The sequence below is a fragment of the Anomaloglossus baeobatrachus genome, chromosome 8, assembly GCF_048569485.1.
Source record: "Anomaloglossus baeobatrachus isolate aAnoBae1 chromosome 8, aAnoBae1.hap1, whole genome shotgun sequence".
Taxonomy (NCBI): Eukaryota; Metazoa; Chordata; class Amphibia; order Anura; family Aromobatidae; genus Anomaloglossus; species Anomaloglossus baeobatrachus.
The window spans coordinates 12,862,217-12,878,698 of NC_134360.1; the positions used below are offsets into that span (position 1 = coordinate 12,862,217).

At 46.4% G+C, this 16,482-nt stretch overlaps 1 protein-coding gene across 1 annotated transcript; it reads right to left on the bottom strand.

Moving 5' to 3' along the window:
* Positions 1-2,613: 2,613 nt before the first annotated feature.
* On the bottom strand, positions 2,614-4,785 carry LOC142249067 (speriolin-like). Its single transcript, XM_075320652.1, has 5 exons — positions 4,529-4,785; positions 4,091-4,123; positions 3,602-3,646; positions 3,373-3,515; positions 2,614-2,992 (listed from the first exon to the last, which is right to left on the bottom strand). The coding sequence occupies exons 1-5, from the start codon at positions 4,749-4,751 to the stop codon at positions 2,666-2,668; spliced, it is 771 nt and encodes a 256-aa protein (XP_075176767.1). The 5' UTR covers positions 4,752-4,785; the 3' UTR covers positions 2,614-2,665.
* Positions 4,786-16,482: the final 11,697 nt, after the last annotated feature.

Sequence of the window (16,482 nt, forward strand, 5' to 3'; positions counted from 1 at the left end):
TTTGAGGATAGCTAGTTTCTTAGGCGGCGACGACGTGTCGAGGTAGAGTAGGCATGCTCCACTGCTATTTCTAATTGTGTATATATAGTCAGGGGGTTGCTACCAGGTAATTTCCAACCACTTTTGTGCTCTATTTTTGAGGTTTACCTGTTTTTGTCCTCCTGGACTATTAAGGTTGTAGTTCATAGTTCTTGGGTTGCCTCTTTCCTTGGATTGGGAAAGAGATTAACCTTTAATGGGATATTTATGGAAATATAAACGGTCTCCTGACCATTACAGGGAAGTATATATGGACACAGTATGGGGGAGGGTGAGAGAAGGAATGTATATGCTTTCACAGTATAGAGGGAGGGGGAGGGGAGGAATGTATATGAGACCGCAACAGTATGGGGGAAGGGGAGGAATCTATATGAGACCACAGTATGGGGGGAGGGGAGGAATGTATATGCGACGCAGTGTCGGACTGGCTACCGGAGGAACCGCCAGTAATTCCAGGCCTGGCTGCGGTTACCTGAATTGGCATGTAGGACTGAACCACAAGCACTGACTGATTCCCCGGCGTTTGCAGTTCAGTTCATGACAGTTGCGGACAGGCTAGGCTGAACTCCGGAGTTCAGGTGAGAGCTTCGGAGTTCAGCCCGGTCTGTCCACAGCTGTCATGAACTGAACCACAATTGCTGGGGAATCAGTCGGTGCTCATGGTTCAGTCCTGCAAACCCTGAGTTTAGTCCAGGCTGCACTCCGGAGCTCAGGTGAGAGCTCTAGAGTTCAATGCAGGTAACCGCAGCCAATCCTGGTATTACTGGCGGTTCCTCCGGTAACCAGTCCGACACTGGGAGGAATGTATATGAGACTACAGTATGGAGATAGGGGGATGTATATGCGACCACACTATAGGGAGGAATGTATATGCGACCACAGTATGGGGAAGGGGAGTTATGTATATGTAGCTACAATATGGGGGGAAGAGAAGGGGAGGAATGTACATGTGGCTACAGTATGGGGGAAGGGAGAGAGGAGGCATGTATATGCAGACACAGTATGGGCAGAGAGGGTGGGGAGGAGGATATATATGGCCACAGTATTGGGAGAGCTTAGGGCATGGCCGCACTATTCTCCCTTGTCTTAAAGGGCCAGCGTGATCAAACCCAGAAGTGCTTCCCAGTCGTAATGTATTTAAAGGGAATCTATCAACAGGTTTTTGCTACCTCATCTGACAGCAACATAATGCAGTCAAAGTGATCCTGAATTCAACAATGTATAACCTAGATGACTAGGTACAGCCATTCAAACATAATCAAAGAATTTAGATCCAGGAAAACACAAGAGCTGATTGTGCTTCCCTGAGCACACCAGTCTCTCTTTAGAGATTGTGCATTGATTGTGAGGTGTCAATCACAGCAGGGGGCATGTTGGACTTGCTCTGCACCTGCATTTCTAAGCCTCTAATGTTCATCATAGGGTAGTAAACCCTTTAATTTACATAAACAATAGCTCACGCACAGATAAGAGAAGCACAGTTGTTTTTTGTTTTTAACCCCTACAGCATGTGGTCCTTAGCTTACATAGCATGAGGTAATTTCCAAGGTATGGGAAAAGGGGAGGGAAAAGCTCACCAGGTTGTCTGCAAACCCCACAGATGTAAGGACCTAGCTGGCCTCTACATGTAAGCAGGAAGGAAGGAAAATCCAGCATCAGGTTCTTTCTTAAAAGTGGTATCCAATTTTATTCATAAAGTTATACGTGCAAAAAATGTAAAAACATAAGTCCCATCATACAGACAAACACAGGGCCCACACCTAAGACATTTTCTTCTTCCTTCCTGCTTACATACAGTAGCATGAACCTGCTGACAGATTCCCTTTAAGGCATCCTTATCCCATTGGGAGGGGCCTGTACAATGTCCCTCCGTTAATTTGCTCTTTCTCTTGCTAGTTGTTAGCTCCCTCCAGCCTTTTTCCATTTACTGTGTATCCACCAGCACCTGTGTTTCTGTTTCTCCCCAGTGCTCCCGCTCTGCCTGCTGGGTCATGTCAGTACCCGTGCTTGTCCCTGCCAGCGTCCATTTATCATACAGTACCTACCAGAACCTGCCGGTATATACCAGCATCTGTCTGTATCTGCCACACCTGCACTGGAGCCTGCTCCAACCTCCCCGTACTCAGGCACGGAAATCCACCTGCGCTGCTCCAGATGGCTACCTACTAGCACCAGCCTATCCCCATCACGTGTGGCTTTAGTGAAGACTTGGTAGCCATTTAGGTCCGCTCCTCCAGGTCAGAGTTCGGTGTCTTGGTCCAGTTTGTCCACTATCCTCCTCGCTCACCTCCTCGCTGGGTATGGCACCTTCAGGCTCCAGATAAAGGTATGATTGCTACTTATGTGCCTCCTATAGCTACTGCTCTCTAAGGTGACATTATTTTAGGGATTTGTACATACAAAAGTGGTGTCTAACCAAAGTCAAGTCTCTTGTATATCATGTTTACTAGTTCTGCTCTCCCGCACATCTCTTTTTTCGATCTAAGGAAGAATTAGATCAACTGATCGTAAAGCCCAAATAACAACCAATATAAATCAGCAGAAAGAAGTCAATGAACAAGACTCATTATTCAGATGGTATTTATTTGTGGTTGGCGCATGCATGTGAAAGGGAACCCTGTAATTATCAAATGAACAAGGACTTTCCGTCCTCTTTGGCAAAACATGCCAGACACTTGTGGATTATTAGGATGTCACTTGTCTTATCACATGGCATGCACTCCAGTACCATCTTGCTCAGGTATTCTGGGTCATTAAAGGAGGAAAGGTCATCGATTCCGGCTTGTTTGTCCTTTATGATCCCATATGTGTTGACTAGGTATTCCGTAACATGGCCGTGGACTTCGGGGCAATAGCCCAATTTCTTCAGCTGACTCATCGTTTGATTGTAGCGCCGGTACAAGTCGGACCTTGAGTTCTCGTCCACTTTGCCGGTCAGTGGACAAGTGGTCACCTGCGAACATGAAACAGAACATCATGACTACAAGACCACTGCAAATAATCACTGTCATACATATTCGCATTTACGCAGAAATGAGTAATTTCCTTGTGAACAATCACATAAATGGCAGGAAAAAGACCAGCAGAGACCTTCATAGAGCTGGTGCTGGGATTGTGGATGGAGTTAATGAGTAGGTTTACTATTTATTGTTTTTTACAACGTTCCCTTGATAATTCTTATCAATTCCATTGGTGGATGTAATTTTTTTTAAGAACAAGCATTATATTACATTCTGTAACATTGTTGGTACAAGCTGTCTAGAACTCGCACATTGACAAACCCCTCCATTTATTAAAATAAACAGTTTAATAATAGTAATTGAGGTTTCTCACCTGTAAAATCTTCTCCTTTATGTATGGTACTCGGTATCCATACAGTCGATGTTGCTCCAGAAAGATGGCACACAGAATCCGGCGGTCCAGCTGAAAGGCCATCTCTCCGACAATGCGCTGACATTTCATCACTTTTTTAGGGTCTGCATACGTAATAAAAGCAATGCAATTGAAACTGCACCATGAGCCCGGAGAATTGGTCGGCTAATGGTAATATCCAACTACTCACCTACAGGAGGGTAGGAGTCCATCTTTTGTTTTCTCTCTTTGATATCTGGAATAGTAGAAAAAATTGTTCCCATACATCAATGTTCAAATCCTGGGGGAGTGATCTCACCTGGCCCTCATGTAGGGTGCACTCCTGGTCCACTGGTGACATGGAGTGCCTTTACTCTATGTACATTGCTTTGTATATAGTCTACTCTATGCCAGAGCAAGGTCCCCTTCTTAAAGGTTCCTTTGCCTTGGACGATTCCATAAATCCTAAATTACTAAGGTCTGGTTCAACATTTGAGGTTTCTTTATAAATGCCTACATCATGAAGAGTAAAACGTCTTGCTACATGGGTTTGTGGTGGCTCCCTATGAGCATTGTACGAAACGTTTCTAGTAACCAGACATAGGTATAAGCCTAATGTTAATTTGAAAAATGTTCTTAACTATTTAGTAATCTAAACACCACATATTAAGAAAATAACAGTGTAGGAAACACAACTTACATTCATAGTTGGATCCATGTGGCTGTTTCCTGTCTAGAATATGAAAAATAAATATATATATTAATCTATAATATTAATAGTAGGTCACAACAACCTCATTTTATGGAGCATTCTGGAAAGTTTAATTGAGAAAGTTCTACATTTTAATTCCCATCATTCTGATTTCTTCTAGCTCAATGGTTGGATTTATGAGCCAAACCATAATGTAACTGTACGAGGGATATGTCATTATACATGGACACCCGCATAGGGCAGATCCTACATCGCTTCCATGAATTAATGTCTATTATTATTATTATTATTATTATTATTAAAGAATTTAATGAATTAACCTTAATGTCAATGTGTGGCCATTTCATCAATTCTTTTAGGAAACATCAAATATTACTCTACAATTTTTAATTTGGGGGAAATCTATATGTGTAATCCCAGGCTTACCCTTGTGGTCTTTCTTCTGTATCCTGGTTTGAACTGACTTTTCATGGTCTTTTAAAACATATCTAAGCTCCACGTTCTCCTGCATTAGCCCCATGATTCGGCGCAGTTCTGCGTTTTCATTTTTCAGACGTGTACTCTCCGCGATCAGGTCTTCCTGATCATCACTATTCAGACTTTTTGGTGTAATGTCCATGGTGTTACTTGCAGAAAATCCTGAAGACATCTTCACAGGTTTTCTTCACAAAGCTAATGTCTAATTTGATGGAACATTCATGATCCTAACATTCTACGTTCTATGATGTCACTGGAAACCTGGTTATGAGATCATTGCTCATTGCAGCCAATGGGAATTCACAACATTGGAGAAATTGTGCAACAAAACTTATATAAATCATTATTCATAATATTCATTGTAGAAATTGAAGAAGCCAATAAAATTAAATGATTCTTATTTTAGGATCTAATTTTAAAAATGTATAAAAATCACGCAGTTAGCATAGTTAATCAAATGGAGGCTACTAATTAAAGAGGATAGTATCTATTATATATGCAGGGCCGGATTAAGGTTGGTGGGGGCCCCTGGGCAGAAAATCTGGTGGGGGCCCCATAAACGTTAACATTTTTAGCCATAACAGTAGAGCACGAACTGTAGCATTTAGATATAAATCCAATAAACATGTATCTTAAGGCCCCGTCACACTAAGCAACATCGCTAGCAACATCGCTGCTAACGAACAACTTTTGTGACGTTGCTAGCGATGTTGCTGTGTGGGACATCCAGCAACAACCCGGCCCCTGCTGTGAGGTCGTTGGTTGTTGCTGAATGTCCTGGGCCATTTCTTAGTTGTTGCTGTCCTGCTGTGAAGCACAGATCGCTGTGTGTGACAGCAACAACTAAATGTGCAGGCAGCAGGAGCCGGCTTCTGCGGAGGCTGGTAACCAATGTAAACATCGGGTAACCAAGAAGCCCTGTCCTTGGTTACCCGATATTTACCTTTGATACCAGCCTCCGCTGCTCTCACTATCAGTGCCGGCTCCTGCTCTGTGCACATGTAGCTGCAGCACACATCGGGTTAATTAACCCGATGTGTGCTGTAACTAGGAGAGCAAGGAGCCAGCGCTAAGCATTGTGCGCTGCTCCCTGCTCTGTGCACATGTAGCTGCAGCACACATCGGGTTAATTAACCCGATGTGTGCTGTAACTAGGAGAGCAAGGAGCCAGCGCTAAGCATTGTGCGCTGCTCCCTGCTCTGTGCACATGTAGCTGCAGCACACATCGGGTTAATTAACCCGATGTGTGCTGTAACTAGGAGAGCAAGGACCCAGCGCTAAGCATTGTGCGCTGCTCCCTGCTCTGTGCACATTTAGCTGCAGCACACATCGGGTAATTAACCCGATGTGTGCTGTAACTAGGAGAGCAGGGAGCCAGCGCTCAGTGTGCGCTGCTTCCTGCTCTCTGCACGTGTAGCTGCGTGCGCTGGTAACCAAGGTAAATATCGGGTTGGTTACCCGATATTTACCTTAGTTACCAAGCGCAGCATCTTCCACGCGGCGCTGGGGGCTTGTCACTGGTTGCTGGTGAGCTCACCAGCAACTTGTGTAGCGACGCTCCAGCGATCCTTGCCAGGTCAGGTTGCTGGTGGGATCGCTGGAGCGTCGCAGCGTGACATCTCACCAGCAACCTCCTAGCAACTTACCAGCGATCCCCATCGTTGTTGGGATCGCTGGTAAGTTGCTTAGTGTGACTGGACCTTTACCCTGATCTGCCATATTCAGATTTACAGGACTACAATACAGATACAGTCCAGGATCACTCACAGCCGTCACTTATACACACAGTACAATACAGATACAGTCCAGGATCACTCACAGTCGTCACTTATACACACAGTACAATACAGATACAGTCCAGGATCACTCACAGTCGTCACTTATACAAAGAAAGTAGAGTAAAGGGGGCTTTACACGCTGCGACATCGCTAATGCGGAGTCGTTGGGGTCACGGAATTCGTGACGCACATTCGGCCGCATTAGCGATGCCGTTTCGTGTGACACCGATAAGCGATTTTGCATCGTTGCAATAACGTGCAAAATCGCTAATCGGCGACATGGGGGTCCATTCTCTAATATCGTTGCTGCAGTAGTAACGAAGTTGTTCCTCGTTCCTGTGGCAGCACACATTGCTCCGTGTGACACCGCAGGAACGAGGAAGCTCCCCTTACCTGCCTCCCGGCCGCTATGCAGAAGGAAGGAGGTGGGCGGGATGTTACATCCCGCTCATCTCCACCCCTCCGCTGCTATTGGGCGGCGGTTAAGTGACGCTTCAGTGGCGTCGCTGTGACGCCGCATGGACCGCCCCCTTAGAAAGGAGGCGGTTCGCCGGTCACAGCGACGTCGCCGGACAGGTAAGTATGTGTGACGGCTCTGGGCGATGTTGTGCGGCACGGGCAGCGATTTGCCCGTGTCGCGCAACAGATGGGGGCGGGTACGCACGCTAGCGATATCGGGACCGATATCGCAGCGTGTAAAGCGGCCTTTACTCACATATTTTTAATTGATCCCAATGTTAAGGCAGCCAGGGACAGCTCCAGGTTTTTGTGGTCCCCGGTTGAGTCTCAGTGGGCCCCATCCACACACAGACACACACATACACATACAGGCATACGTACATATACATATTTGAAGACAAATTCACAAAAATACATTTAAACAGACAAATATATGCACAGTCATATACACTGACATACATGCAGACACAGACGCATTACAGGTGTTAATATGGAGAAGTCACAAGCAGCATCACTCACCTCTCCCGCTTGTTTCCAGCTCCTCCAGGACATATGGCTGTGTTGCATGATGGCCATCAATAACAGACATGACTGCACACCATGCACACTGACACAGCACTGCTGTATATACATCACAGGAGGGGCTGGGGCCTACAATAAATACATTACAGGAGGGGCAGGGGGCATAGACATTACTGGGGGGGGCATAGACGTTACTGGAGTGGCAAACCGCTCTGGTGGCGTACACATTACTGGGATGGGTGGCTTAGCGCTCTGGGGGACCCATATAGTTCTGGGGTGCCGCATAGACTGCTCTGATTCATATATACACACACACAGCTCTGCTTCAAACACACAGCTCTGCTTCACACACACAGCTCTGCTTCACACCACACATCTTTCTTCAGCTCTGCTTCACACACACACACAGCTCTGCTTCACACCACAAATATTTCTTCAGCTCTGCTTCACACACAGCTCTGCTTCACACCACACATCTTTCTTCAGCTCTGCTTCACACACACACACAGCTCTGCTTCACACACACACACACACACAGCTCTGCTTCACACCACAAATCTTTCTTCAGCTCTGCTTCACACATAGCTCTGCTTCACACCACACATCTTTCTTCAGCTCTGCTTCACACACAGCTCTGCTTCACACCACACATCTTTCTTCAGCTCTGCTTCACACACACACACACAGCTCTGCTTCACACCACACATCTTTCTTCAGCTCTGCTTCACACACACACACACAGCTCTGCTTCACACCACACATCTTTCTTCAGCTCTGCTTCTCTCACACACACACAGCTCTGCTTCACACCACACATCTTTCTTCAGCTCTGCTTCTCTCACTCACACACAGCTCTGCTTCACACCACACATCTTTCTTCAGCTCTGCTTCTCTCACACACACACAGCTCTGCTTCACACCACACATCTTTCTTCAGCTCTGCTTCTCTCACACACACACAGCTCTGCTTCACACACAGACACACACACAGCTCTGCTTCACACACAGACACACACACAGCTCTGCTTCACACACAGACACACACACAGCTCTGCTTCACACCACACATTTCTTCAGCTCTGCTTCACACACACACAGCTCTCTTTCACACACACTCACACACAGCTCTGCTTCACACACAGACACACACACAGCTCTGCTTCACACCACACATATTTCTTCAGCTCTGCTTCACACACAGCTCTGCTTCACACACACAGCTCTCTTTCACACACACACACACAGCTCTGCTTCACACACATACACACACACAGCTCTGCTTCACACCACACATTTCTTCAGCTCTGCTTCACACACACACACAGCTCTCTTTCACACACACTCTCACACAGCTCTGCTTCACACACAGACACACACAGCTCTGCTTCACACACAGACACACACAGCTCTGCTTCACACCACACATTTCTTCAGCTCTGCTTCACACACAGCTCTGCTTCACACACACACAGCTCTCTTTCACACACACACTCACACACACAGCTCTGCTTCACACCACACATTTCTTCAGCTCTGCTTCACACACAGCTCTCTTTCACACACACACTCACACACACAGCTCTGCTTCACACACAGACACACACACAGCTCTGCTTCACACCACACATTTCTTCAGCTCTGCTTCACACACAGATCTGCTTCACACACACAGCTCTCTTTCACACACACACTCACACACACAGCTCTGCTTCACACACAGACACACACACACACACACACAGCTCTGCTTCACACCACACATTTCTTCAGCTCTGCTTCACACACAGCTCTGCTTCACACACACACAGCTCTCTTTCACACACACACTCACACACACAGCTCTGCTTCACACACACAGCTCTGCATCACACCACACAGCTCTGCATCACACCACACAGCTCTGCATCACACCACACAGCTCTGCATCACACCACACAGCTCTGCATCACACCACACAGCTCTGCATCACACCACACAGCTCTGCATCACACCACACATCTTTCTTCAGCTCTGTCCCTACCTGCTCTGATGCCATCCTCCTGCTGCTCCGGTATAGGCCGCCATCGTCCTGCTGCTGTTCCGGTGCCGCGGCCATTCTCCTGCTCCGGTTAGTCTCCTCTCCTGGCCGCGGCGTGGGTCTTCTCCGGGCCGGTCGCGCGCGTGGGTCCTCTCCTCCGCGGCCGGCCGCGCGCGTGGGTCCTCTCCTCCGCGGCCGGCCAGCCAGCCGGCCGCCCGCGTGGGTCCTCTCCTCCGCGGCCGGCCAGCCAGCCGGCCGCCCGCGTGGGTCCTCTCCTCCGCGGCCGGCCAGCCAGCCGGCCGCCCGCCCGCGTGGGTCCTCTCCTCCGCGGCCGGCCAGCCAGCCGGCCGCCCGCCCGCATGGGTCCTCTCCTCCGCGGCCGGCCAGCCGGCCGCGCGCGTGGGTCTTCTCCGCGGCGGCGTCCTGCTGTGACGTCCGCAGCATTGGACGCCGCAGCAGAGCAGGGAGCAGGCACACCTCTGACCCCGGAAGTACAAACGATGGTACTTCCGAGGTCAATCAGCGTCCTGTGCCCGCAGCTTGTTTTTGCGTCTTAGAGACGCAGATACAAATAAATGTAGGTGCCCCCCCCCCCGAAAACACAGCTGATTTAGACTGTCTTAACGGAGGGGGAGCGGGTGTGAAGAAAAGAAAAAAAAATTGCTGACGGGTGGCAAGTATGGCCCTGGTGGTGGGGGCCCCCTTGGAAGCTCTTTTGGTGGGGGCCCCGGGGCTGAAGCCCCGCCTGCCCCGCCTATAATCCGGCCCTGTATATATGCAAAACATATAAAACCTCATTAAAAATTTGGTAATGTTCAGTAATTCTCCTAAACAGGGAGGAAACTACAGAAAGATAATGTGAATATATATGCACAAATCTTCAATTCACTTATATAATTTATTATATACAGCGAGTGATATTAATTTTCAACACGTCACTAATTTTCTAAGTAAATACAGCTGCATGCCGAATTTTGGGCACCCCTGGTCAAAATTACTGTTTTTGTGAACAGTTAAGCAAGTTGAAGATGAAATGATCCCTAAAAGGCTTACAGTTAAAGATGACACATTTCCTTTGTATTTTAAGCAAAAAATATATATATATATATATATATATATATATATATATATATATATATATATATATATATATATATTCATCTTTTACATTTTAAAAATTGCAAAAAGGAAAATGGTCTATGCACCAGTTTAGACACCCTTGGAGATATGTGTGCTCAGATAATTTGACCAAGGTTTCAGACATTAATTAGCTTGTTATGGCTTGTTCACGGTCATTGTTATGCAAGTTCAGGTGATGCAAATTTCACAACTTTATATAAACCCGACCTTCTACCTTGTACCAAAAAACAGCAGCCATGGGTTCTTCTGAGCAGCTGCCTAGCACTCTGAAAATTAAAATGGTGGAGGCCTACAAAACCGGGATAGGTTACAAAAAGATAGCAAAGTGTTTTCAAGTTCCTCTTTCCTCAGTTCAAAATGTATTTAAAAAATGGCAGTTATGAGGAACAGAGGAGGTCAAGATAAAGTCTGGAAGACCAGGCAAAATTTCTGTGAGAGCTGCTAATAGAATTGTTAGAGAGGCAAGTCAAAACCCCCCGTGCGACTGCAAAAGACCCTCAGAAAGATTTAGCAGACTCTGGAGTTGTGGTGCATTGTTCTACTGTTCAGATATACCTTCACGAATATGGCCTTCATGGAAGAGTCATCAGAAAAAATCCTCTCCTGCGTCCTCACCATAACATTCAGCATCAGAAATCTGCAAAAGATCATCTAAAGAAGCATCAGGCATTTTGAAAACAAGTCCTATGGACCGATGATGTCAAAATAGAACTCTTTGCCCACAATGAACAAAGGTATGTGTGGAGAAAAAAAGGCACAGAATTTCAGGAAAAGAATATTTTCTGACGCTGGGGGGCGCTATTCACTTATTTCTGCCTGCTGTTTATAAAGGGAAGATCAGAATAAGGCTACATTCACATGACCGATCCGTTTTTGCGGTCCGCAAAAAACGGTCTGTTTTTTTCACGGGTGCATTCGTGCGGCATCCGTTTCCGTTCCGTATTGTTAGGTCCGGGTGGTGGATCCACTGGGCCGTGCACCCCACCGGAGGCCTGGGTGCATGGTAGCCGGAGCACTAGCGTGGCAGGGACTGCGTCCCACAGGGGATGGGTAGAACAGTCACTGGGGCTTCAGAGTTCCTGGAGACAGTGCAGGAATCCGGCACAGGTGCCAGGTAGGAATGTCAGGCAATAGTATTGATCACAGGACACGGCACAAGGGGGACCTGAGCACCTAGCTTTCAAGACAAGGCTTACAAGACACGTTGATCAGGCCCCGCCCACATGGCAAGGCCAGTCTTATATATCCAGCACAGCCTAAATAAATAATTTAAAAAAAAACACACATAGGGGTCCCCCCAAAATTGGACCACCAGCCAAGGTAAAGCAGACAGCTGGGGTCTGATATTCTCAGACTAGGGAAGTCCATGGTTATTGGACTCTCCCCAGCCTAAAAATAGCAGGCCGCAGCCGCCCCAGAACTGGCGCATCCATTAGATGTGCCAATCCTGGTGCTTCGCCCCAGCTCATCCCGTGCCCTGGTGCAGTGGCAAACGGGGTAATATATGGGCTTGATACCAGATGTGTAATGTCACCTGGCATCAAGCCCTGGGGTTCGTGATGTCACGCGTCTATCAGATACCCAACATCCCCAACCCAGTCAGTAATAAAAAAAAATAGACGACAAACACATTTTTATTTGAAAAAACACTGCCCAATACATTCCCTCTTTCACCAATTTATTAGAAAGAAAAACAAATCCAGGTCTGCTGTAATCCAAGCGATTACCATGACGATCCATACCATAGTCACTGTCCCAGCCAATGAATAACAGAATGTTACCCATTGGCTGAGAGAGCAATGCAGTGACCTGAGCTAACATCAATAGGTCAGCCCAGGTCACTGCAGGGCATGACAAGTGCTGCTGTCAGGAGCGAGGTACATTACCTGCAGTGACGATCTCCTGCACTGCTGACAGCCGACCTGTCACTGAGTTCAATGACCTTCACAGCCAAGTATCGCGAGAGCCTGTGACATCACCGCTAGTGACAGTCTCGGGCCGCAGTGTGAGATGTAAAGCGGCAGCCATGGAATACAGTGTCAGCGCTGAGGTCGGGAGGGCGGGACTTCATCACCGCAGGTAAGCCGAGCGGGGTAATGCATGCGGAGTGCCAGGTGGGCAGAGCCTAGCGGGGTAATGTGTGCAGAGTGCCAGGTGGGTGGAGCCTAGCGGGGCCATGTGTGCAGAGTGCCAGGTGGGCGGAGCCTAGCGGGGCCATGTGTGCAGAGTGCCAGGTGGGCGGAGCCTAGCGGGGCCATGTGTGCAGAGTGCCAGGTGGGTGGAGCCTAGCGGGGCCATGTGTGCAGAGTGCCAGGTGGGCAGAGCCTAGTGGGGTAATGTGTGCAGAGTGCCAGGTGGGTGGAGCCTAGCGGGGCCATGTGTGCAGAGTGCCAGGTAGGCAGAGCCTAGCGGGGCCATGTGTGCAGAGTGCCAGGTGTGCGGAGCCTAGCGGGGTAATGTGTGCAGAGTGCCAGGTGGGCGGAGCCTAGTGGGGTAATGTGTGCAGAGTGCCAGGTGGGCGGAGCCTAGCGGGGCCATGTGTGCGGGCGGCGGAGTGCGAAGTGGGTGGAGCCTAGCAGGGCCATGTGTGCGGGTGGCAGAGTGCGAAGTGGGTGGAGCTTAGCGGGGCCATGTGGCGATGAGGACGTCAGTGTCGTGGACTGCATGGCTGGGAACAGGTGAGTGTGAGTGTGTGTGTGTGTGTGTGTACATGCCGCGTGCAGGAGGAGGCGGAGCGAGCTGAGCGGGGAAGTGTCGGCTTCCTGTACACGTAACCAGGGTAAATATTGGGTTACTAACCAAAGCACTTTGCTTGGATACCCGATGTTTATCTTGGTTACCAGCTTACCGCAGGCTGCCAGCGATGGCTCCTGCACACTGTGGCTGTAAAAAGCCACGCTTTTGCTGATAGAACCGTTCTCACACGTAACTCGAACTGTCGAGCTTTTAACAAAAAAATGGAGTTCAAGTTCTAACTAGAACACCCCCCAAAATCACTAGAACCGTGAACTGGCGAATCGCGGACCACGAACCGCGCTCAACTCTAGCGACGGGGCCTTAAGAGATATAAATTGAGACGTGGATGGTTGGTCGGCGTTTCATAAATATAGATACAATACACTGTTTGGATACATGTTGTTACGACAGTCGTCCTGGAAATAGATTTTCAGATACCTCGAGCAGACTGTTGATCTTACGCTTCGTCTCCAACCTAAAACGCTTTGTTAAACACATGGATGTTAAGCAAATGTATTCCCTCGTGAGAGGAAACCACAACAAAGTCCTGAGCACGGCGCAATCCTTCAGTTACTTTCTGTGGTTTGGATGAAGCAGATAATTGAAGCAGATAAGTGTCCAACCTAAGTATATTGGTTTACACTAAACAAATACAAAAAGCTGAAAGTACCAAAGAACTGGTCCATGTAAGAAGCCATCAGCTTCTCTGGTGCACGCAGCGGATGTCTGTACAAAGCGGGACCGGAATTATGCGAGTATTTAAGGACAGATTGGAGAGCGGCTGATTGGACGCCTGATCCCGGAAAAACAATAAAGCAGATTGGATGACGCCAATGACTTGTATCTCCTATAATACAATAAACCTGACACATCCCATATAAAAAGGCAACAGAAATGATACTAATATTGTATTATAAACAACTTGTTAAAGGGTTGTACACAACTAGAAAAAGGTCTGCTATTCTTGTGGCATAGGTCCACTCTTAACCCTTTCCGATCCAACAGTTGACCTTGTTCGACACGCTGTTGTTTTTTTTTTTTGTTTTTTTTGTTCTGATTGATACTGATTAGATAATAAAAAAATTGAAAAAAATCCAGCACTCAAAGCATTCAACTGGAATTGTTTTATATTTTATTCATTGTTCTGTGTAATTATTAAAGACGTTTCGGTCATCCGACCTTCATCAGTTTACACTACAATAAAAAGATACATGAAAAATTTTTAAGTATACAGAAATAATGGCATTATACAATCATGGTAACAAAAAAGGGCAGAAATATTCACCACATTATAATGCATGAACCATAAACTATGATATACAAAAAATGTCAACAAAAAGACAAAAATGAAGAATCTGTCAGTTGAGCCGCTTCACTAGCAGATATACTGTCCACCTAAAGATATAATTGAAATACAGATAAAATGTAACATAATAGAACCATTATACAACAAAAGGGGAACCAAACAGGAAACCCAAAAATTTATCCAAAAAATGTATATCTTGCTAATATAGAAGGACAAAAAGCCTAAGCACCAGCACTGAGACACTATTCTAATCTAATAAAACAGACAATACACAGAAATGCCATGTAATGAACACTCACCAGAAAGGGCTCTGTAGAAATATATGGAAAAGCTGGACCAGAGGAAAAAGCTGCCCGTCCGGGTCTGCAGTCAATGTAATCTGACAGTCCAATGTCCAGATTTAAATAGACCGCTCAATTAGCTCATTAACAAGTTACAGAGCGTCACTTCCGGTCCGAAAACCGGAAGTGACGTCACGGAGCGTCACTTCCGGTCCGAAAACCGGAAGTGACGTCACCGGTTGGCAAAGTGTAAATCCTGATGGTTGGCAACTGTAGACATACTCAGACAGCCACTCCTCACCGCAGGACGTCACTTCCGGTCCGCAAACCGGAAGTGACGATCCTGGTTGGCAAAATATAAACCAGATGGTTGGCAATTTAAAGACAAATTACCTAAAAGATCAAATAAAAGAAAAAATAGAAGAAATAAGATAAGAGGATTAAGGGAATGGTGTATTTATTCAGAATCAATTTAATAATTTTTTAATTTTTTATCAACTATAATCAACCCTAGTAAAAAAAGGAAAAAAAGAAAAGAAGAAAAGAGAAAAAAGAAAAACTATGAGGAATATACATAAGGAAATGGAGGGGGGGGGGAAAGGGGGGAAGGGAAGGGAAAGGAAGTGGGCATTGGGAAGGGAAGGGGGGGGGAAGGGGAAAGGGAAAGGAGAGACTATGGAAAAAAGGGATCAAGGGAAAATTAGTAATGCGTAGAAAAAACTAAAACTAGGGAAAAAACAGAAAAAAGGATTATGTTAAGAAAGAAACAGGAAGAAGATTATAAGACAATACCTAAAAGGACCGGCCATCATCAAATCAGTGATCAACTCCTCTAAAAAAGATAATAAAAAGTAGGCATAAATGAATGAAAAGCTATAAGAAACTAGAAGTATCGAAATCACGATTAAGGCCTTTGGGCTCCAAAGTCTGAAGAGTAAAAATCCAATACGCCTCCCTTTGTTTCAATTTTTTAACCCTATCACCTCCTCTTCTATTTGGTAAGACCTGCTCTAACACCTGGAACCGTAATTGACTAACACTATGTCCCTGTTTATGAAAATGAGATGGAAGAGGTAAAGTCAATCTCTCACACCTAATGGTGGATTTATGTTGTGATATACGTTCCTTAACAGTCTGGGTGGTTTCGCCTACATAGAGTAGGCCACAAGGACACTTCACTACATATACAACATAAGATGTCTCACAGGTGAAAAAACCTCTAATTGGATAACCCCGACCACTGTAGGGATGCAAAACTCTATCACCTTTCAGCACATTACTGCATTGGGCACAATTTAAACATGGAAAAGTACCACGTCTCTGGGTATAAAGATGAGTTTGAACGGGTCCAGTCACACCGGCGCCCACATCAGCTCTCACCAATTTATTACTGAGATTGGACGGTCGTCTAAAACAAGGAAGAAAAGGTGATTTAAATTCTTCCACCTCCGGGTACCCTTTACGCAAGATGTTCCAATGACTTCTGATGAATTTATGAATTTTGTAAGAAAAAGGATGGTAAGTATGAACGAAAGCCAAACGTTTATCTCTAGTCTTACCAATAGAAGATTCGGTATTCACACTAGCACTATTCAAAACCTCCTGTGGATAACCCCTCGCCAGAAACTTAGTCCTCATCTCCTGTAATCTGGTATCTTTAATTT